General features: G+C 51.2%; 3 protein-coding genes across 4 annotated transcripts in view; 1 reads left to right on the forward strand and 2 right to left on the reverse strand.

Moving 5' to 3' along the window:
- Positions 1 to 853: 853 nt before the first annotated feature.
- Positions 854 to 3,592, reverse strand: PSMD9 (proteasome 26S subunit, non-ATPase 9). The gene is made up of 6 exons (XM_072351065.1): positions 3,430 to 3,592; positions 3,253 to 3,355; positions 2,761 to 2,948; positions 2,109 to 2,210; positions 1,872 to 1,960; positions 854 to 1,534 (listed from the first exon to the last, which is right to left on the reverse strand). Exons 1-6 carry the CDS (start codon positions 3,541 to 3,543, stop codon positions 1,507 to 1,509), a joined length of 624 nt encoding a protein of 207 aa, XP_072207166.1. The 5' UTR covers positions 3,544 to 3,592; the 3' UTR covers positions 854 to 1,506.
- Positions 3,593 to 3,738: 146 nt separating this feature from the next.
- On the forward strand, positions 3,739 to 7,662 carry HPD (4-hydroxyphenylpyruvate dioxygenase). Of its 2 annotated transcripts, XM_072351018.1 has the most exons (14): positions 3,739 to 4,053; positions 4,158 to 4,184; positions 4,652 to 4,714; positions 4,987 to 5,091; positions 5,180 to 5,222; positions 5,288 to 5,370; positions 5,501 to 5,590; positions 5,680 to 5,783; positions 5,868 to 5,945; positions 6,037 to 6,199; positions 6,309 to 6,380; positions 6,592 to 6,714; positions 6,801 to 6,917; positions 7,052 to 7,662. In XM_072351018.1, exons 1-14 carry the CDS (start codon positions 3,868 to 3,870, stop codon positions 7,160 to 7,162), a joined length of 1,365 nt encoding a protein of 454 aa, XP_072207119.1. In that variant the 5' UTR covers positions 3,739 to 3,867; the 3' UTR covers positions 7,163 to 7,662. The 2 variants fall into 2 exon arrangements, with proteins under 2 accessions (XP_072207119.1, XP_072207120.1); XM_072351019.1 differs by lacking the exon at positions 4,987 to 5,091.
- Positions 7,663 to 9,749: 2,087 nt separating this feature from the next.
- SETD1B (SET domain containing 1B, histone lysine methyltransferase) overlaps positions 9,750 to 20,489 on the reverse strand; it is a 41,764-nt gene continuing 31,024 nt past the window's right edge. Inside the window, exons 10-18 of the mRNA XM_072351090.1 lie at positions 20,240 to 20,457; positions 19,861 to 19,987; positions 18,952 to 19,416; positions 16,349 to 17,905; positions 15,314 to 15,480; positions 14,918 to 15,049; positions 14,412 to 14,531; positions 13,952 to 14,089; positions 9,750 to 13,214 (exon numbers count right to left, since the gene is read on the reverse strand). Of these exons, the coding sequence (XP_072207191.1) occupies positions 13,041 to 13,214; positions 13,952 to 14,089; positions 14,412 to 14,531; positions 14,918 to 15,049; positions 15,314 to 15,480; positions 16,349 to 17,905; positions 18,952 to 19,416; positions 19,861 to 19,987; positions 20,240 to 20,457 (3,098 nt within the window). The 3' untranslated portion in view covers positions 9,750 to 13,040. The remainder of the gene's footprint in view (positions 13,215 to 13,951; positions 14,090 to 14,411; positions 14,532 to 14,917; positions 15,050 to 15,313; positions 15,481 to 16,348; positions 17,906 to 18,951; positions 19,417 to 19,860; positions 19,988 to 20,239; positions 20,458 to 20,489) is intronic.

A 20,489-nucleotide genomic window follows, 5' to 3' on the forward strand; every position in this document is an offset into this window, starting at 1 on the left:
CAATTTCTAAACCTAATTTGTTTTTCCTTCTGCCCAGCACGATCCTGCTGCCCTGCTGGGAGAGGGAAGCAATTCTGCTATCAGCACAACCCATCGCAGCAACCTGAGGAGCTGCCACGCGCTCCTTCCAAACCGCTGCATCGGGTGAGCAGGGAATTATGGCTTAAAGAGCAAAGATCTGACCTGAGGAAGCAGATTGGGAACGATCGGTGGTGAACAAGCAGGACAGACACAAAACACCGTTCTCTGTTTTGCAACAGAACTGTTTTCACTTGCTGGAATTGATCCAGTCCTACCGCCAACAGGAGCAGTGCAACATGCAATAGGACATGCAATAGGACACGCACTTCTACAAAGCCCCAGAGCTACGAATGTCACAGCACAGACATCCTCCACAGTGACAGGGAAATGAGATCCCTGAGAGCAGGAGTTAACACACTCCGTTGTGCTGGGATGACCCACTAACCTCACTGTATGAGCAATAGAGACAGCCAGGACTTTTTAGGGCATTTGATCCCAGGAGGCACATACACAAAGGCCACGAACGTCCCATGAGCTGCTCTTCTGGACCAGCACACAGACCCAGATCCACCTGCAGCTCAGGCCACAGCTGCACACGTGGGGCAGGCAGACATACCCCGAGCACACATGGCCAAGGCCCGGCTCTGACATTAGAGCTGCAGTGCACCATTCATCTACATGCTTGTAACTACAACCTGCTTTGCTGCACCAGACAAACTTTTGGCTGCTGAAGGTCAGGGGAGACTGATTTCATGTCTCTGCAGACCTGCTTTTAACCTACCTGACCCGGCCTGCAATTACTGCCCCAAACAGCAACTTCCACAAGAAGGGAGAGAGACATTACTCAGCTTTATTCATCGGGATGAATACTTCAAAGTTCAACTGGAAACAACCTTATAGACAGGAATAATCACCCCCAATTAACATGACAATTAACATATTAAAATAATTAGGTACTCCAAAATTGCTCTTATTTGGTGATTTCCAATTGCTACGGTCACATTAGAGAGTTAAAGTACCAGATCTGCGTGTTTTTTGACTGTGTTCTATTAAGTTAAAGAAGGAAGAACTGTTCCAGGTCTTTCTATCTTGTTTTACAGCATGTTCAAGTGAGGAACTTCAAGGAGGAAAAAAAGGAATGCCACGTTATCACCAAATAAAAGCACTTTATGCTCTTCCAAATCTGTATCAAGTGAAATCCCAGTTACACTCCAGCCTTACTCCAAACTGACGCAAGGCACAAGAGATGAGAAGCCACTTCCTGCAACTCTGTGAGCTGCTCCTCACAAACCAGTGCAATTCCAACTGCATTAAGGCCCTGCTCCATCAGAACCTCTTCAGAACCTGCAAGCTCAGCCACCCAGGGGTCACAGCCCCTGAAACACTCATTTCAGCAAAAACAAAGGTCACAGGGCAAGCTTTCAAATCAAATCAGAGTCCAGAAAGCAGGCACAAGCTTCATCTTTATTGTCTTCCCAGCAGTGGTCATCTTTGCAATGGAGTGATATTGCAGCTGAAAAAGAAGAGTGGGGAAGAAAACATTTAAGTCTCAGCTCCGAAAGAAGCTCAGATGATCCGACACAGCGCGAATCAGATCAACCACAGCCCTCCTCCATTGGTTTCCTCTACTAGAGGAAGTAGCCACTGAGATCTTCAGCCCCATAGCCATGCTTGATACAACTCATCATCCCGTATGAGTACTAAATTGACAACCCCAGCTCTCAGCTGGACTCTGCCTGTGAGACACATCAGAGCAGGCAGCAGCACAGAGCGAAGCACAGAGCTGGCCCTCCTGCAGGAGACGTGCCCTGAGCTGATAAGAGCCCCCTCCACTCTGACTGGCATCCTACCCCAGCAGGCCCTTCCCAGCCCAGCGCTTCGGAGTCAGCCCCAGGTGCACTTGCTTGCCGTTGCGGATCACAGTCACACTCAGAGGCCTCTGGGAGAAGCAAAAGAAAGAAGATGAGCTCTCTCGTTTCCATTATGAAGAACCCAATGACTGTGGTGGCTTCTCTGGCCATTCCACAGTAAACGCTGTGGCTCATTGGAGAGGTAAGAGAATGCAGTTACAGCAGAAACAAACTCACCCCTTCGCTGTGCTGTACCACTGTGGCGATGTTCTGCAGGCTCTTGAAGTTGTTCACGTTGACGGAACCAAACTCCACAATCTCATCATCCACCTGCAGGCCCTGGGCAGACAGAAAGCAGCTGAGCGTCTGTGATCTCTGATGACAGGTAACACTGCCTGCTCACAGCAGCTTTCCTCCAGACACACAGGCTGCGCTAGGACACCACCCTTCCCACCACTCAGACAACTGAACACCATACCGTGTCCTTAGAAACAAGTGCACACACATTTTTCTGCCCTAAATGATGAAGCTGCAATGAACAGAGAAGCTTTATAAGAGCTGCATGGTGCCACGATGCAGCAGACAGCACGCACCTCCTGATCCCAACGCAGGGACAAGCCAGCTCACAGGGACACCCCAGTGGCAGTGCCACAAGTGGGCAGCTCCCTCCACGGGTGCTCTGAAGAATGACTACACTGGTTGAGAAGGTGAATGAATATTTGGCAAACACTTCAAATGAAGAAAGTGTGAGTGGGATAATAACAATAATCGGTATCTCACAGCTTATGGCTGCCTGTCAGCAGAGAAAAGTAAGCAATGCATCCTCTTATTTCCCCTCCCGAGGTCCAAAAGAAGCCCTTCCCACCCACTGCCAGCCCCAGCAACACACCGAGATGCTGGCAGGAGACTCTGGTGTCACCACGTTGACTTTGGCGAAGGCAGGCGGCAGACTTTGGCTCATGGCCTCAGCCCGTGCCTCAGCCTCATCCCTGGCGTGCTTCTCCTTCTCCCGAGCGTGCAGCTGGTGCAAAGCCTCCTCCACCTGCTTCATCAGAGCCTTGTGGTCGTTCTGCAGACCTGCGGGTGGCACGAGCTCAGTGAGGAGCAGAATCAGAGCATCGCGATGGTTCAAAAGGACCAACAGCGACCGCCACAACCACCCCGTGTCCCTCAGTGCACCCCCACAGCCCCTCAGTGCCTCCGGGACGGTGACACCCCCCCCCCTCCCCGAGCAGCTGCCACCTCTCGTCCCATCGCCGTTACCCGGAGCAGAGGCCGACCTGACCTCCTCCTTTCGTTGCACGTAGCGACGGATCCTCCCGAGCCCTTCCCACCCTGACGACACCCACACGCCGTTCCCCCCCCGTCCCGCCCCACTCACAGGCGATGCTGTGCCTGGCGCTGCGCACTTGGTACAGGTCGATGTCGGCCCTGGGGAAGCCCTCGGCGTCCACCAGCGGCCCGTCCGTGCCCACGCCCTTTTGCTGAGGGGAGAAAGGCCGCGGTGAAGCCGCCGGCAGCGCCCCGAGCCCCGCGCCCGGCCCCGCGCCCCGCTCACGTCCTCCAGGAGCTGGTAGCAGGCCCGGATCTGCGCCTCCAGCTCGTCCTTGCGCCGCACCAGCTGCTGCACCTCGCTCAGCGTCATGGCGCGGCTCGGACCGGCCTCCGACATGGCGGCACCGCGCCGTGCCGCGGCGGCAGGAAGTGCGTCACGGCGACCGGAAGTGCCGCATTCCGAGGAGAGAGCGTTGGGGGCGGAGCCAAAGCGCAAAGGGGGCGGGGCATAAACGTTGGGGGCGTGGTCAGGGGCGGGGCGTGGGGGGCTGCGGGGCGGCCGAGAGTGACCCCGAGAACCGCTGCCGGGGGGTGATGGCGGTGATGGCGGTGATGGCGGTGATGGCGGTGCCGGGGCTGACACAGCGGTGCCGTTGCCACAGAGCGACAGCATTATGGCCGTGCCGCCCCAGGAGCGGCAGCGCGGTGTCGTTGCCATGGGATGATGCACCAGCGGTGCGTGACACGGTGCCGCCCAGCTGTCCCGCGGCCACCCCTGCTGTCCCCGGCGGCGGGGCAGTGCCCTCGGGGCGGGGTGCGATGGAGGAGGAGCAGCTCTGCTGTATATCAGCCCCGCGCTCAGGGTCGCGCTCTCTTTGCTGCTGTCACGCTGCAGGGTCACGGCATGGTGAGGGCCGGGGAGCGGGCACAGAACGGGGCGTTTATGGGGGAAACCCCCTGCGCTCCCCCCGGCCTCACGCTCACTCGCCGCCTCTCCCGCTTCTCTTGCAGACGACGTACACGGACAAAGGGGAAAAGGTGAGTGTCTCCCTGCTTTGGGGACATCCCGCCCTGTGCTCGGCGCTGGGAGCCCCGTGGCTGCTCCCGGTGTGGCGGTGGAGCGGCGCTGGGCGCTTTGCTGCAGGTGAATCGTTAACGCTGCGGGGTTAATGAGGACGGGCTGCAGGTTTGGGCTGCGGCTGCCAGCTCCTTCTCTGTGACCCGAACCCCAAACCCAAACCTGCTGCTGCATGTTCCTATAGGACCAGGTGCCCCTGGGCTCACTTCCAGGCTGACAACTGGGTGCTTTGCAGCCACTTTGCTCCATGTGACCGGAGCCAGCGCCGTGCCCCGCGTGCAGAACAGCCTGCATGCAAAACACTCCAGAAAATCACCAGGGTGGGGGGCAGGGTGACATCCATGTCAGTGGGGTGCACTGGCAGGAATCACGTTGTGAAGAATTCCACTTGGAGGAACCGCACAACTTCTTTTCCCCTTCCCTTTAGCACCAGCGAGGCCGCTTCATCCACTTCCACTCCATCACCTTCTGGGTGGGCAATGCCAAGCAGGTAGGGGGCCGCAGGGGTGGCGGCGGTGGCCATTGGCTGCCGAGGGATGGCGGGGCCGTGTGTGTGTGCTGACAGCAGCCCTGGCCTGGGGCCACGGCCTTGGGCCCTTGCGCAAGGTGGGGGGTGGACGCCGGGGGTGCACACAGGGCAGAAATGCAAAGGAAAAGCAAAAATGCGTCACCGCACACAGAACGGGCTGCAAGGCTGTGCTGGGAGCACACAGTGCCATCACACACACCGCACAGCCATGCACACACCGCGCTGTGCTGCAGGCCGCCTCCTACTACTGCAACAAGCTGGGCTTCGAGGAGCTGGCGTACCGCGGGCTGGAGACCGGCAGCAGGGAGGTGGTGTCACACGTCATCAAGCAGGACAAGGTGTGCAGCGCGTTGGGATGCGCTGAGCATTGCTGGGGGGATCCTTCCTCCCATCACCAACCCTTCCTCCCGTCCTCTTCCACCCCAGATCATTTTCGTCCTCTCGTCGGCGCTCAATCCAGGCAATGAGGGTAGGTCTGGGGCTGGGGGTGAGGGCGCCCTGCAGTGTCCCCACGCTGACGTCGGCTGTCGGTAGAGATGGGTGAGCACATGGTGAAGCACGGGGATGGTGTGAAGGACGTGGCCTTCGAAGTGGAGGACTGTGACTTCATCGTGCAGGTAGGCAGCACACGCGAGGTGCAGCGGGTGCCCTGAAACGGTGAGTCTGGGGCTGCTGGGTATCGTCCCCATATTGGCGTGGGAAGGGCCCTGGGGGCACGTGGCAGGACGGGCACTCTCCTCTGCCCAGAAAGCCAAGGAGCGTGGAGCTGTGGTGGTGAAGGAGCCCTGGGTGGAAGAGGACAAGTTTGGGAAGGTGAAATTCGCCATCATCCAGACGGTGAGTGATGAGGGCACTGAGCCCCCCGACACGCAGCGGGGTCTGTCCATTGCAGCAGTGGGCACAGAGCCTCTTCCTCCCCTCCGCAGTACGGTGACACAACGCACACCTTGGTGGAGAAGCTCAACTACAAAGGGCTCTTCCTGCCTGGGTACCACGCACCCCTCTTCAGGGACCCGCTGCTGCCCAGGCTGTGAGTAGCACAGGGTCCCAATGTGGGGATGGATCCCACTACCCGGCTGCCATCAGGTCTGAGTGCTGCCTTGTGTCCCTGCAGGCCGAGCGGCAAGCTGAGCTTCGTGGACCATGTGGTGGGGAACCAGCCCGACCTGCAGATGGTGCCGGTGGCAGACTGGTGAGAGCAGGGCAGGCTGGGAGGAGGCCGAGGGCAATTGCAGAGGTTCATTAGTGCGAGGGGCTCCAACATGGCCGCTGTGGGTGGGCAGGTACCAGAAGAACCTCCTCTTCCACCGCTTCTGGTCGGTGGATGACAAGCAGCTGCACACTGAGTTCAGCGCCCTGCGCTCCATCGTGGTCACCAACTACGAGGAGACCATCAAGATGCCCATCAACGAGCCGGCGAATGGCAAGAGGAAATCCCAGATTCAGGTGAGCACAGCGGTTGGGCCGTCACCGCCAGCACAGGGCTGGGGGAAGGAGATGGGATGGCGCCGGCGCTGCAGCCATACTGCCACCGCAGTGAGACATCTCCCTGCAGGAATACATCGATTACTACGGAGGGGCCGGAGTGCAGCACATCGCGCTCAACACCTCCGACATCATCTCGGCGGTGAGTGCCCCCAGGGCAGCCCCACTCGGGGCCACAACACAGGGGGTGATGCCTCACAGAGCCGTGTGGTGGCCACCTCCACGCCGGGCCCAAAGGGACAGAGTGGGACAGGTCCTCATGCACCGCTTGGGACAATGCAATGGGGAAGCATCGCGTTGCATCCCAATGCCTCCTGTCCTCACGTGCCCGACCCAAAGCTCCCTGTTTGCAGATCACCAACCTGAAGCAGCGCGGCATGCAGTTCATGGACGTGCCATCCAGCTACTACCAACTGCTGCGGGAGAGGCTGAAAACCGCCAAGATCAAAGTGAAGGAGAGCATTGACAAGCTGGAGGTGGGCTGAATGTGGCAGGGCGATGCGAGGCCATCCCCTTGTTCCCTGCTGGATCTCAGAGCTGTTTCCCTATTGTTTGTCTCCAGGAACTGAAAATCCTGGTGGACTTTGATGAGAAGGGATACTTGCTCCAGATCTTCACCAAACCAGTCCAAGACAGACCCACGGTCTTCCTGGAGGTCATCCAGCGGCACAACCACCAGGTCGGTTGGAGGGATTCACTGCTAAAAGTAATAGAGGCGGCCTTAGCATTGAGAGGCAGCCTGAGGACCTCACGGCACCAAGATGCTGCAATGAGCCCTCAGGGCATAACATGTGTAACACCATCCTCCCACAGGGCTTTGGTGCCGGGAACTTCAAGTCCTTGTTTGAAGCCATTGAAATTGACCAGGATGCTCGAGGCAACCTGACTGTCCTGAACCCCAACGGAGAGACCAAGCGCATGTAGGGGCGGTGTGCAGACTGCCCCAGCACTGGGCGACAGTGAGCTGAATCATAATCAATGTGGGAACTGGCTGTGCTTTGTCAACAGCCCAAACTTACATGTGACAAACAGGATGTTGCTGCCAAGCTGTGACGGGCAAGGAGGGGACCCAGCTTTGCATGGGAGAGGGAACGTGGCCAATGCCGTCACCCCAGCACAACCCCATTCAAGCCCCCAAATCCCAAGCACAGTGCAGACTCATGGCACGTGTGTATGTTCAATCTTGAGTCATGATTTTAGGGTAGCCTCAGCATTCTAGAATGAGATGAACCAATTTATGTAATGCTGCATTGCTCTAGGAACTGTGAACTCCTGAATTAACAAAGGGTGGAATATCTCCAGTCTCAAGAAGAGGTTGCTGGGTTTGTGGCCATTGCCTGCCCTCCTGGGTGCTGTCACAGTCCTTGCATGGGGATTCTCCCCACTGCCACAATAAACCCGTCTGTCACAGCTGAGTGCTGCTGAGTCTGTCCTGTGGTCACTGGGGGCCAGGGAGGAGCTGAAGCTCCAGGTTCAGTACCAGGAACCGCTGTTCTTGTGTCAGCCATACCCAACACTCCTTGCTAATGAATACCTGCTGATGGTGTCCCAGCCCTGGAGGTGCCCACGGCCAGCTGGATGGGGCTCTGGACAACCTGCTCCAGTGGAGGGCAACCAGCCCTTGGCAGAGGTTGAAACTGGGTGGGTTTTCAGGTCCTTTCCAATCCAACCGTTCATTGAATGTTCCCTGAAGGACCTGCAGACCTCAGAACAGCCGAAGAACATCTCAGGGTGCTCAGTGTCCCTGCATCTCTGTGCTGGCACACACCTGCACTCTGAATCCCCACAGCACCCACCACAGCTCCCTTCACCTCCCAGTGTGGAAGCAAAGCCCTGAGTGGAGCCCATGGCTCAGGCTCCTGGGACACAGTGTGAGCCCACCCGGCAGCCCCGGCCCCCCAGGTCAAATCCTGGCAGCACCATCCCCATGGGTCCGTTCCCCATTGTAGTCAGCAAGAGCCAAACTAGGAGAAGGCAGAGCAGCGTAAGTTTCTTTTCCTTCTCTATCAGCTGCTGCATCCACCACCCCTTGGGCATCTCTTTTTCCAAAACTCAGGGCCAGAAAATATTGAAGTTGGTATCTCTAAAGGTGGGATCCTATGCAGGCACACACGTGGTGCAGCTGCTCCGGCACCAGCCACGTACGGGGGGCTTCACTTCAATGCAGAGCTGTGTCACAGCCTTAATGCTAACGTAGCTTTGAGTTTACAAACTTGAACAGCTCACATGTTTCTCTGTGTGACGATGCTTAACTGCAGTTCCTGCCCGCCATGATGGATACTTTCAGCTCTCCTGGTTCCCAGCACAGTCCGGGGGCACAAAGCCTTGACTACACATGAAGCACAACGTAATTTTTCTGTAAGAAAAGTCAGTATATTTATGGTTTGCTTTATAAAAGTTACTATAATACAATGGTACATAGTATTCAATTCACAAAAATATGAACAAATATATACAGCATGACACATCCACAACAAAAACACTTGCTTCAAAACAAGATACATACTGGTGACGGATTCTATGTGCACAAAACATCCCTAAATTTATAAATTTGCTTAAAAAAAAAAAAAAGAAAAAAAGAAAAAAAGCAGAAATCCTAAATCTTCAAAGCAGAAATTTTCTTTTCTTTTTTCTTTTTTTTTTTAAGGAACTTAAAAAAATAATAATTCATTTATTGCAAACCATTGTAGCTGCCCCCTTTTAAAGGAAGCCCTTTATTTTCACACCGTGAATTAAAACAACCTGTCACGGAACCAGAAAGCTGTGGGAGCTCCTCCACTTCCTCCTCACTGCCCCCTTCGCGTCCGTCACAACGTGTTTCTTTTCACTCCAACAAATACTACAGCGGCCATTAAGGAGGAAACTCATAAAAACAAATAATAAATTGAAAAAAAAAACAACAACCAAAAAAACAACAAAATCCCAAATAATAATAATAATCCAGTTGCAAACTCGCTTAAATACATCGCAGGATGTCTATTAGACTGTACACATTTCCTCGCTTGAAATAAATAGATTTTGCACATTAGGTTTCAGACTGGGGGAGGGGGCAAGGAAGAAGCCTCGGCTTGGCAAATTTCTGTCTTCAGTTTCTTAATGCTGCTAATTCCATCTATTTATTCGACCAAAAAAAAAAGAAAAACAACCCAAAAAGCCAAAAACAACCCCCCGGATTTGTACAGAATTTACATTATACAAAGCTTGACACAAGCTGTAAATGCCACCAGCTCCTTTGCTGTCCTCAGTCCTTCCTCCTCCCCGTCTCCTTGCCACGGAACAGAGCTGGGATCTGTTTAAAAAGAACTCCAAATTACAATAGTCACTTTTAATAAATTATTTACATGCTCTTGAAGTACAAAGAAATCAGCAAAAAAATTTCAACATGTTTCTACAAGAAACAGGTGTTTGAAGAGAAGATCCTTGTTTTGCCTATGTACAGAAGATGCTTTTTGTTATAGACTTCAAAATCCTTTTTTTTTTTTCTTTTTCCTTAAATTTTCATTTTATACAGAAATGCACTGAAATGATCCCTGAAAACGGTCACAAAAACCAGAACTGAAGCTACCGCATACTTTGTTAGAGTTTAAAAATGTCTGTAGAAAGAAGCTGCTCTATACAATACAAATATCTGCAAGATGAGCCCCGTCCCCACCTGCCCCCACAGCCACTGCCTGGGACCCACAGTGCTGTGAGTGCTGCACAGTGCTGTGAGTGCTGCACGGCCATGGCAGCCCCAGGCAGCACAGCGGGGCCCACAGCTGGCCTGGGTGAGCCCCGCACACTGCAGCAGATGCAGCTCTGTAGGGAGCGCAGCCAACATCCCTCTCCATTTTGTTGTAGGGTTCGATTTAAGCAGAAAAATAAAACTGGGACAGTGAACAGAATGACTTCAGGAAATGGTAAGCAGCGTCCTGGGCAGGGCTCTGCTCAGCCCTCACCAATATTTTCACACCCATGGTGATGGTGAATGCTGGGTCTGGCCCAGGAGCTGCACAACAAGCACTCTGCCCCTCCAGCATCCTCCTCTCCCCCAGCCCTGTGTGAGCACGAGGCAAAGCACCTGGTGGGTCAGAAGGCGTCTCTATGGGCTACCTGCTCCACCTGCATCTGCAGCTCCTCAGCCCTGCGGGAACCATCACCGGAACCCATCAGGGATGGGGTGGCTCTCAGAGAAGCTGTGGGGTGAGGAAGGAAAGGGAAGGTTCAGGGCTGGCTTATCCAGCTGAGATCCTACGGGGCAATGGGTTACAGGCAGTTTCAGAAGCACCCAAGTGACTTTGGTGCTGAAGGCCTTTGGCTTCCAAATCCCTTTGGTGCTCCTCCAAACACCCTGAAGGAACCCAAGCTGCAGGCTTTGCCTCAGCAGACCAGGGCCTGTCCCCTGCACACACAGCAGCCCGTGCCCCATCTGAAGCACACGGATAGGCTGGGCAACACGGAGCTCCTTGGGGCTGAGCACACAGGGGATTTTCTCCCCACAAAGCCTTGCTAACATCCAGGTTTGGTGAGTCTGAGAGAAGGGCAGGGCTTCACTCTGAAACAACATCTGTGCATTCCCAATGCTCTGAAAGCAAAAGACCCAGCAGTAGTGATACCAACTGAAGCATCAACGTGAGAGGAACCTCACCTAAAGAAAAGGAGCAGAGCAGCTGGCTTAATCCCCAAAAGCTCCTGCCGCAGCAGTACTACAGCCCATGCTCAATGACACGCTGCTGGTGCTTCTCACAGCTTCAGGTCCTGGGCCCCAACTACCCAGTTGCTGGAGAGATTCACTAAGAGAGGGGGAAAGCCCCCAGACCATAGGAAACAAAACTGAACAACAGCAAGAGATGAGACTACAGAATGCCCAACCTCGGGGCCGGTTCGCTTCCCTCAGGCAGCAATGCAGGCACACTGAGATCCTTGTAGGTCCTCTGTCTGAAGCAGGAACTCAAGCAGAGGCCCAACCTACACCAAACCCCGCACTGTGGGACAGGCCTGGCAGTTCCCAGCAAGGGTGGCAACAATTTCTTCCAGGAAACTCTTTTGCAAGGTTGTATCCTCTGATGGTGGGGAGCTGTGGTTCAACAGCAATTGTCACTAATTTGAAAAGGAATGGGAATACAGCTGTGCTATTTGCTCTGTGGGGAGGAGATTTTAGTTATGCAGATAATGTTTGCATTTCATAATTACATTGCAATTTCCCTATAAGTCAATTACAAAGGCTTAGTACAAACAACCTCTACATTTGAAGCAGAAGAGACTCAATGCAGGCTGAAATAACTGATCCTGTCCATGCCCAAACACTCCTAGATCACATCCACAGAAACATTCCTTCGGTGTTTTGGCCCATTTTAAAATGGAACCTCCTGAAGAACTGCAAACTTCACCTCAGCACATCTACAAGGACAAAACAGACTGAAAAACCACTCCAAAATACGCCTTTGGAGCTCAAAGCAGCATTCATTCCCACTGCAGACGGGGGAGGCCAAGGTGCAGCCTGTGTTCAGGGCCACTGCCCACCACAACTGCACTTACTGCAGGATGGGACCACCCAGGGCAAGTTACTGAGTAACTGGGGGAGGTCCGACCTGCTCCTATCACAGCAGGAATCTCCCCATTCAAGGTCAGGGCAAACAGTCCCTGTAATGCACTGGGAAGGCAGGGAAATGCAGTTAAATTCGAGGAAAATCCATATGAAGAACACATCGGTCTGTTTCCCATCAACAGGAATACAATCTTATTATGACCATGAGGCGTAGTGTACCCTTAGAAGGAATTCTACAGAATAACAGGCCTATTTCCTACTTCGTTTCAGCTCCAGAGATTTTTTGAACACTAGACAAACCAACCTACGAGAACTCCTGAAAGGTCACGTGCTGCACAATTCTGGGACTAAAGAACTGACTGTTAGCAATGATTGCAGTACCCATTCTCCCTCGTCTGGGTGCTGAGGCTTTGATCCCCCAATATACCAGCATGGCATGTGACCATCAGCGATGAGCCCAAGGCACAAGCCGAGGCCATGGCTGCCTTGATGTCCCCCAGGGTGTCTGGCTTTGGGGACTCATTCAGGCTCACCCCTAATGAAAAGGCAGGACAGGTCACCTACAGTCTCACTGCAGGTATCTCCGTGCACACACACCCCCAAACACACACACACCCCCATTCACACACCCTCAAGCCTCTGGCTTGCTCTGTAATATCAACCTTACATTTATTTACAGCTTACTCTGAGAAATCTGTGCAATTTCAGCCAGTCAAGCTCCCAACAAACCCTATATGGCATTTTCAGTCTCTGCTTCACATTTAAACGTTGAATGTCTTTTTCAACCAACAAAACTGATGAGGAAAAGGTAGCAGCATTTATGAAAAGATGAAGGTTTATAACAAAAAAAAAAGGTACCATCATCATCCCATGACGGAGCACTAACGCAGGGACTGAACAGACAGAAGCTAGTGTTTGGATAGACCACGCCACAGAACAGCAGTCACCTTTCTGCGCGCGTGTTGGATCTGAAAAGGAAAGAGCACCTGAAATATGAACAGTCCTCATAAGCATGTGCGCGTTTTGCTTTCGTCCGTGATCCTGGCAGAAGTGCGAAACTTGCTTGGTTTTCCTCTTCTCTTTTTTCCTTTTTTTTTTTTTTAATACTTTTTTTTTCTTTTTATTTTTTTTCTTCCTTTTTTTTTTTTTTTCTTCTTTTTTTTTTCTTTTTTCTCTTTTTTTATTTTCGTCTTCCTTTTTGGCAAAGTGCAACCACACCTGGTTACCACAGTTTTGACATGGCCAAAGGTGCAAGTGTGACGAGAAACCTCGAGTTCAGTTTAGGGTTCCCCTGCAGTTCTCAGAGCCACATAGACATGGGATTTTTACATCCTCAATGGGAAACTTGTAGTCATAAGTAATTTCCTCATTCACATTGATGTGCTGTTTCGAGTAGATGACAATCTTCTTTTGAGACTCCACCGTGATCACTTTAGCATAACAATTTGGCTGCAGGGGTGACAGAACAGGTAGTGATTTAGGTTCCTGATGCCATGACCTCCCAGCCTCCACACAACTATTCTGACAGAGAGCAGGGCTGTCACTTTCTCAGACAGCCTCATCCACCCTCCCAGAGCCTGGGCCCAAGGGACCCAGTGGGAAGCTGAGGGCTGGAGGCATGAAGCCAGAAACCAGAGCAGCCCTGACTCCAAAACCAGGCACTGCGGTCATCTGCAGTGCACAGGAGCCCCTGTGATGCTCCACCAAGTCTGTCACAGACTAACAGTAGCTCGGCTAATACTCGGTAACATGGTTGGACATAGAAGTCATAGAGTGCCAAGTGCAGCACAAAACACGGGGGAAAGCAGCTTCTCCACCTCACAGGGCAAGACTACTTTTCCCATGTGGACACTAGAAGGAGACCGTTCCCACAGCAGAACAGCTGCTAAAATTGTTTTAAGGAAATACTTATTAGATGTGGTTGAACAGCGTTCATCAGCATCCCACAGTATGGAAAGGAGGATTCTGAGCACACTCTCATTGCATATTTAATTTCTCAGCTCCTTCAAATCTCTTCCTTACACAAGTTTAGATCCAGCTTTGATCTGCTGCAGTTCCTTAAGTTAATTCTAACCCTCCCTACTTCTCAGTGCATTCCTGATCAGTTAGTGAGGACTCAGTAGGTTTATCTGTATGTTAGAGTACAATTATATGGGGGGGGGGAACAAAAAAACACCGATACTTACATTGCAGCTGTGATTAATAAACCTGGCAAAGTTTCCACACTTTGTAGCATCGATGATTGTGTCGTGGTCAACTCTGAACATGTAACTGCTCCCAATGCCTTCATCCTCGTATCGCTTTTCACGCATGTCAGCAATGACCTACAAAAAACCCCATGCGTAGCATTAGAACACAAAGCAGGAATGATCTGTGAGCAGAGACACAAGGCTCACCTCAGCTCTGCTTGTGCTGCTCAAGATATACCTAGAAGTTCAAAATGGGCTTCTGGAAGGCTTACTCCCCTAAGGATTCCAACACTTTTATTTCCATGGGGTGCTGAAAACCCCACCTGTTCTTATAAACCACATGCCAGTCTGCCTGGCCACATAGCTAATGCCCTACAGCAGGGACACCAGCCCCGATGTCACTCAGTAGCTTATTTCAGCTGGGTTTTGATCAGATTTCACTCTCACTCCAGCTTACCTGCCTGATGTTCTGACCCACATACTCAATCACCATCTCATCAGCTGCAATGGGCTCCATGGCAAAAAGGCCCCAGTCGTGAATGTGGCTCTTGCAGAATTTTAGCTTTTTCTTCCGGAACTGCACAGAGAAAACACCCCAAAAACCCTGAATTAGCCCCAACATCGAAAGAGAAAGGCTGACCCTAGCCACAAGTAGTGCTTCAAGTCCACCCCATTTCCTTCTCTCTTTTGGTGACAGGAGGGCAATACAGGGGACACAGAGGACACAGAGTCACTGCTATGACAGCAGGGCTGCAGAACCCAGTTCCCCAGCTGAGCACCTCTGACCCACCTTGTACAGAGACTTCTGCCAGAAGGCAGAGCAACAGTTCCATTCTGGGCTCCATTCAGTCCTCTGGCACCCACAGAGGTGCCAAGCACTGAGATCTTGTCTGTCCTGCCCTGGTCTCAGCCTGCTGCTCCCAGCCAGACCCTGCCCAATGCAGTCCACCTGCAGGGACCTACCTTGAGCTGGTTGAATTTGAGCAAGTCGCTGTCACAGCTACCAGTGAAGGAGGAGAGAAGCCTGCGTTGTTCTGACCGCCGCTCGGAGCCAGCCCGCGTGGAAGCGTGAGGTTGGGCAGGGATGCTCATCCCCTGAAGACAAATGCATCAACAGAGCTGACATAATGGACAAAGCACCCTGCAAGATCTACCCATGAGCAATCTCTGTGCCATATCATCATCACAGAACACATGGCCTTCTGAAACATCCTAAGCACCATCCAAATGGCCAGCTCAACACGGGCACAGCAACAGCATCATCTCTCTCCTTGCCAAAAGGTAGGGAGCAGTGGGCACAAGGCCATACAAAGTCAAATCTCATTCACGCCTGGTGATCAGCAGAAGACATGCCCTCACCTGTGTGTCAGCTGGAGGCTCCTCTGCAAAAGCTCGGCTATTGTTGAGGTATTTGAGTTTGTCCTTCTTATCAATTTTGTAATAGCCTTCGCTTCGTGCACAGCCTGTGACGTGCTCCCGCATCCCATCGTCTCGCTTCTTTTTCTTGGGGGTGGAAAAGCTGGTAGGTGGAAAGAAGTTAAGGAGCAACACAGCTGCCAGGTGGTATCAGACAAAAACCTGCTGTGGTTACATGGAGCTAGCAACTGCCGCTTGGAAAATGGGGAATGCTGTTGGGAGAGGCTGCAAGAAATAACAATTCTATTTTATACAGTTTCTCAAGCCTGTGTACCAACAGGAAAACACAGCAGGTTCTTTCCTTAGCTGCACACTTCAGGAAACTAAAGAAAAAAGTTTTAAACATAAAAACTGTTAAGCTGTCAAAAGAAACCTTTTGGAAAAAGATTTCCCTGCAGCACCAACTGTGCACACAGACGGCAGCTGCACACCCATCTGGCTGCACCATTTTCCTTGGAGCTTTGAGAGAACATTTTTGTTCCCCCTCCAGAAGTCACCCCAAGCCCTGAGGACGCTGTGCTGAGCTCAGTACAGCCGTCTCACCCCCACACCTCAGGTAAGGTGCAATGGATGAGCCACAAGGCGCTCAGCCCAGAAGGCTGGGAGATGCTGCTCTCACAGCCCTCAGTAAATCTGGTCCTTCAGGGATCAGGTAATTTAACTCCAGAAATCTTCTGCAGTACATGGGGCAGTGCGGTTTGTCTTGTCTAACATACAAACCAGCTTCCCAGAAATCTCCCCAGAAGAGATACATACAGATCTTCCCTTTAGTCCTAGCTGGAAAATAAAGCACAACAGCCACTTCTGTAATATTTCTGTATTACAGCTTCAGGGAATAAAATTCTCAAATTCTCTGCTGCAATAACTAACTGCGATTCTAATAAGCAAAGACCTCTTCTACCCATTAACTTCGACTTTTGCAAAAAATGATCATCTTGCAAGTGTTGTGTAATGCAGAACACCAGTGAGAAAGGATATAAGGATGGAATACCCACAGCGTGTCATTGAGCCAGTCCATACCATTGTCCTGCTGCAGGAGGCGGTCATACGTGATACACATGAATTTGATATCTTCCTCATCTATGCCTCCATTCCAAATATCATACAAAATGGTCATCTCCTCAAACTCGGAGCGTGGCCTGAACTGAGGCTGGGGTGGGGAGTACTCTGGGGAAGGAATCACTGGGAGGTGCTCGGGTGACTTCTTCTGCCTTCGCCATTGTCTTTTAGGCTTAACATGAGCTTCTTCTTCCTTGAAATCTTCATTCCACTGGTTCTCCAGTTCCTTAAATGGCAGTTTCTCTGCAACTGTCTCAGCTGCTATTTTCTCATGGAAGCTGTCATTCCTGAAATCCAGAGTGATGGCTTCAGGGTCCTTCAGTCCATAGAAAGCATCGGGGTGTGCACTCAATAGCTCTTTGCTCATAGCACTGTCCACCAAGGCCACAGGGACAGGAGGTGGCTCAATGGTTTTGCCCGAGTACATATCCAATGAGAGGACAGAAGGTGGGGACCGTCTTGGCCGACCTGGCCTCCTTTTGGGAAGAACAGAAGGTGGTGGAGGAGGAGGAAGAATAGATGCACCAACAGGTGTTTCTGGTGAGAGCAAAACAGATTTTACTTCTGCCTTGCTCTCCTCGATGGGCATTCTTCCATCTCCAGGTATGCAAGGCAGGGCTGCAATGGGTACTGGCTCGTTAGGTGGCAAGCCCATATCTGTGCGGAAATCTGCTTGTGTGGGGCTGGCAAAGGGGATAGGAGAAGGAACGCTGTTCATGCTGATAGTAAGGGAAGCACCAAGAGGCTCTTTAAAAGGTTTCTCTTCTAGGTCATCCTCTGACTGCTTCTTGCCAGACAGAAGGCAAGGAATGGTAGCACCAGCCTCTGGGAAAGTAGGTGTGAAATTGAAATCTCTCCCAGGAGTCCGAGGAATGCCACTGTTAATGCCAGGAGACTGGGATGGGTAGGAAAAGGGGCTCCCTGGGACTTGAGGGGAACTGAGGGTCAAGCTGCTTCCCGTAAGGGGAGCATCACTCCCTGGTGTGGCTGGAACAGTGTCTGTGCTCTGCGACTTTGCAAGGGGGTGTGAAGACTTGGCCAAAATGTCCCGCCCAGGAGTCCTAGGAATCTCCTCTTCTGTGGATGTTTTGGTCACCACTAATTGTTCAGGGAACTTTTCTGGAGGGACTACAGATTCCTCCTTACCAGGAGTCGATGGTAGGGGAAGTGAGGAAGATGGCACCTTGTGGGCTGGAAGCAAAAGTATATCAGTCTCTGAATGGACCACCACTTCCCGTCCAGGTGTGCGAGGCAGCCGGTCCTCCTCCTCCACTGCAGAGGGCAGCTTTGTTTTAACATGCGTTTCTAAGCAGCTGTCATCAGTCTTGCTAAAGAAGCTGCTTTTGTTGGGCAGGGGTTCTCCAAAGACTGCCACTGGTGTTGAGGGACAGACCGTGGCAGCCTCATCTTGCGATTCAGGCTTTGGGCATTCTTGTGCCTCCGGCTCCAGCATGACAATGGGTTCGGGCTCTTCCACTAGGAAAAAAAACATTTAAAGAATCAGAAGTTTTGCTTCCACTTGGTTACACACCACTTGCCAGTAAAGTCACGTTAAAGATGCTGCAGTTACAGAACAGTTCAGTTCCACTGGGAAGCTTTAAAAGCACCAATGCTTTACATTTTGGAGACACAGAGTATGGAGTAATTAGACACTACCACAGGCATCCCTAATGGACCATTAAAAAACAACACACTATTAATTTGAGGATTGTCTACTACACAGCCCAGAATGAAGGTTTTCTGCTTTCAAACCCCCTGACCACCTTTTTGCAGACATAAAAAGCATTAGTGAACTGCAGGGTAAGGGCTGTGGTGGACGTGTGTCAGAACCCCAAGCAATCAGCTTTTCTGATGTGGGCAGGTAAACTAATTGCAGGTCTCAGAAGTTCTGCAGCTTTCTAAAGATGGAAACAGGGAAGGGAGAAGTGTAATACTCCTGAACAACACGTGAAGGAAATGGAAAGCTCTCCTAGTGAATGAGGAGATACTCAGATTATATCAGTGAGGCAATTTATGTGCTGCTCTCTCTCTGCAGCAGGCTCATTTGTCTGGAGTTTATTTATCTCCTTAGATCCAGGGCCAAAATGAATCAACAGTGAATCATCTCAGGCAGCTCAAAATAGCATTTTCAAGTGGGAGAGCAAAAGGAAGGGGAAACGCCTAAAGAACTGGAGGGGAAGCATTACCCGTCTGTGCTGACTGAACCAGAGAATCACTACCTTTACTAACTTGAGCTTCAGCCACCACACCTTTCAGTCACCTCTGGACGATGACAACTGTTCGGTTCCTGCAGGACACTAGCTAAATTGGTCCAGGACAAGATTCTGGATACAACAACCACCATTATCTGTACAAGCAAAAAGGTCTGTGCTGAATTCTACTAGGAAGAATACAGATAATCCCTAGCCTAACACCAAGACCAGAGAAAGAAAGAACGATGGAAACAATATCACACGTACTGGTTGCTGTGAGAATACTGTATTTGGAAAAACAGTAAGTGCCAAACAAAAGGAAGACTATACCTGGCCTGCAGATGGGAGACAATGCAAGTTTTGTCTCCTGGTCTCTTTCCATAACCAACTGTTTCAGTGTTTCAGCAGCAATAGATTCCTCTGGGACTTGATCACATTCACTTTCCTCTGCTTTGACTTCTTCCATCCCTTCATCCTTTTCTACCAAAGCTGGCTCTGAGAGTCCCAAGCCTGTGGCATCCATGTAGTCCACAGGATACAGCTCCAAAATGGTCTCCCTCTTATCATCGGGAAGCTCATGACTGGCAGGTTCTTGCTCTGTCTCTGCAACCATGGCTTCTCTGTCTTGATCTTCAGCCACCTCTTCTTCCTTCTCCTCTTCCTCCTCTTCCTCATCTTCATCCTCCTCCTCCTCATCATCTTCATCTGAGTCAGAACTTGATTCAAATTCAGAGGAGTCCTCACTTTCATCTGATGATTCAACTTCAGCCTTAGAAGATGAAGGACTCGCTACATCTACAAGAAGAGCAGGTTACCGTTAGTTCTGCTTTCTGACTTCTGTAAACAATCAGGACCTACTAAGGAACAAATATTGTTTCCACACTTATAATAGCATCAACAGCAACAGGTGGATTTGAAGGAATCCCCTCACAGTCTGTTTATTTTTGCAGAGATTATTAAGCCAAGTATTAGGATGCTAACAGCAATCACCATACAGCAGGCAGCTCCACAAGCAGCAGAGCTAGCACTGCCTGGCACCCTGCCCACACCACTCTCTTGGCGGATTGCCTCTTTAATACTTTTGTACTGAGATTATGTATATCTGTATAAATTACCTTGTATAGAACTGCCTTTCAGTGAATAGGGTGCACAAATAAACACTGGTTTACAAATACAGTGCAAAAGGGAATCCCATTTGACCTGAAAGACAAACTTGCTACTTTCCTTGTAATTGCTTACCCTCCTCAGAGTCCTGCTCTTCCTCTTTGTCACTCGTTTCAACACCTGTCTCCTCATAATCCTCTTCATCTTCATCATCCTCATCATCATCTTCATCTTCCTCATCATCTTCATCCTCCTCTTCCTCCTTCACAAGAAAGCATTGTGAGAAATTAACAGTGTCTGATCCACTGACGTGGCTGTCACTGCAGTAATCACCAGTGACTCTCAGAGATGCTGATCAGAGAACTTGAGGGATTCTCTCCTACAGAGATTATTTTAGGAGAGACCCTAATGATGAGCACTCATCTTCTAGAGAAAATAATGTGGAGATCTGGAATTACTAGGACCCCTTTTAATGACAGATAGCATTCAGAACTGAAATCACAAACCAACACACCTTGCTAGGTGCTGCTTTCACCAAGCCTCCTTCTTCCTCCTGTTCCTCTTCTTTCTCTGAGGAAGACTCTTCCTCTTTCCCTGATGTCTCATCTCCCTCTTCCCCCTCACTGTCGAGCTCCAGTGGCCTTGCTGGTCGCCGCCTCAGCCCCACTGCTTCTGCATCCTTCTTTGACAGCTCAGATGTTGTATCAGAAGCATCTCTGTCCCTCTCCGACTCTGGTGAGCAAAAACAAGGAAACTGACATCAA

This window comes from Excalfactoria chinensis, chromosome 16, assembly GCF_039878825.1.
Source record: "Excalfactoria chinensis isolate bCotChi1 chromosome 16, bCotChi1.hap2, whole genome shotgun sequence".
NCBI classification, from domain to species: domain Eukaryota; kingdom Metazoa; phylum Chordata; class Aves; order Galliformes; family Phasianidae; genus Excalfactoria; species Excalfactoria chinensis.

Bases quoted from the DNA above. Each gene is read 5' to 3' on its own strand.
- HPD (XM_072351018.1), top strand. From the start codon at position 3,868: ATGATGCACCAGCGGTGCGTGACACGGTGCCGCCCAGCTGTCCCGCGG. The intron at 4,185-4,651 runs GTGAGTGTCTCC...CCTTCCCTTTAG, and splicing joins ACACGGACAAAGGGGAAAAG to CACCAGCGAGGCCGCTTCAT. The intron at 5,223-5,287 runs GTAGGTCTGGGG...GGCTGTCGGTAG, and splicing joins GCTCAATCCAGGCAATGAGG to AGATGGGTGAGCACATGGTG.
- PSMD9 (XM_072351065.1), bottom strand. From the start codon at position 3,543: ATGTCGGAGGCCGGTCCGAGCCGCGCCATGACGCTGAGCGAGGTGCAG. The intron at 2,211-2,760 runs GTGTGTTGCTGG...CTGTCTGCCCAG, and splicing joins AGTCTCCTGCCAGCATCTCG to GGCCTGCAGGTGGATGATGA. The intron at 1,535-1,871 runs GTAGGATGCCAG...CTTCTTTTTCAG, and splicing joins GCTGGGAAGGGCCTGCTGGG to CTGCAATATCACTCCATTGC.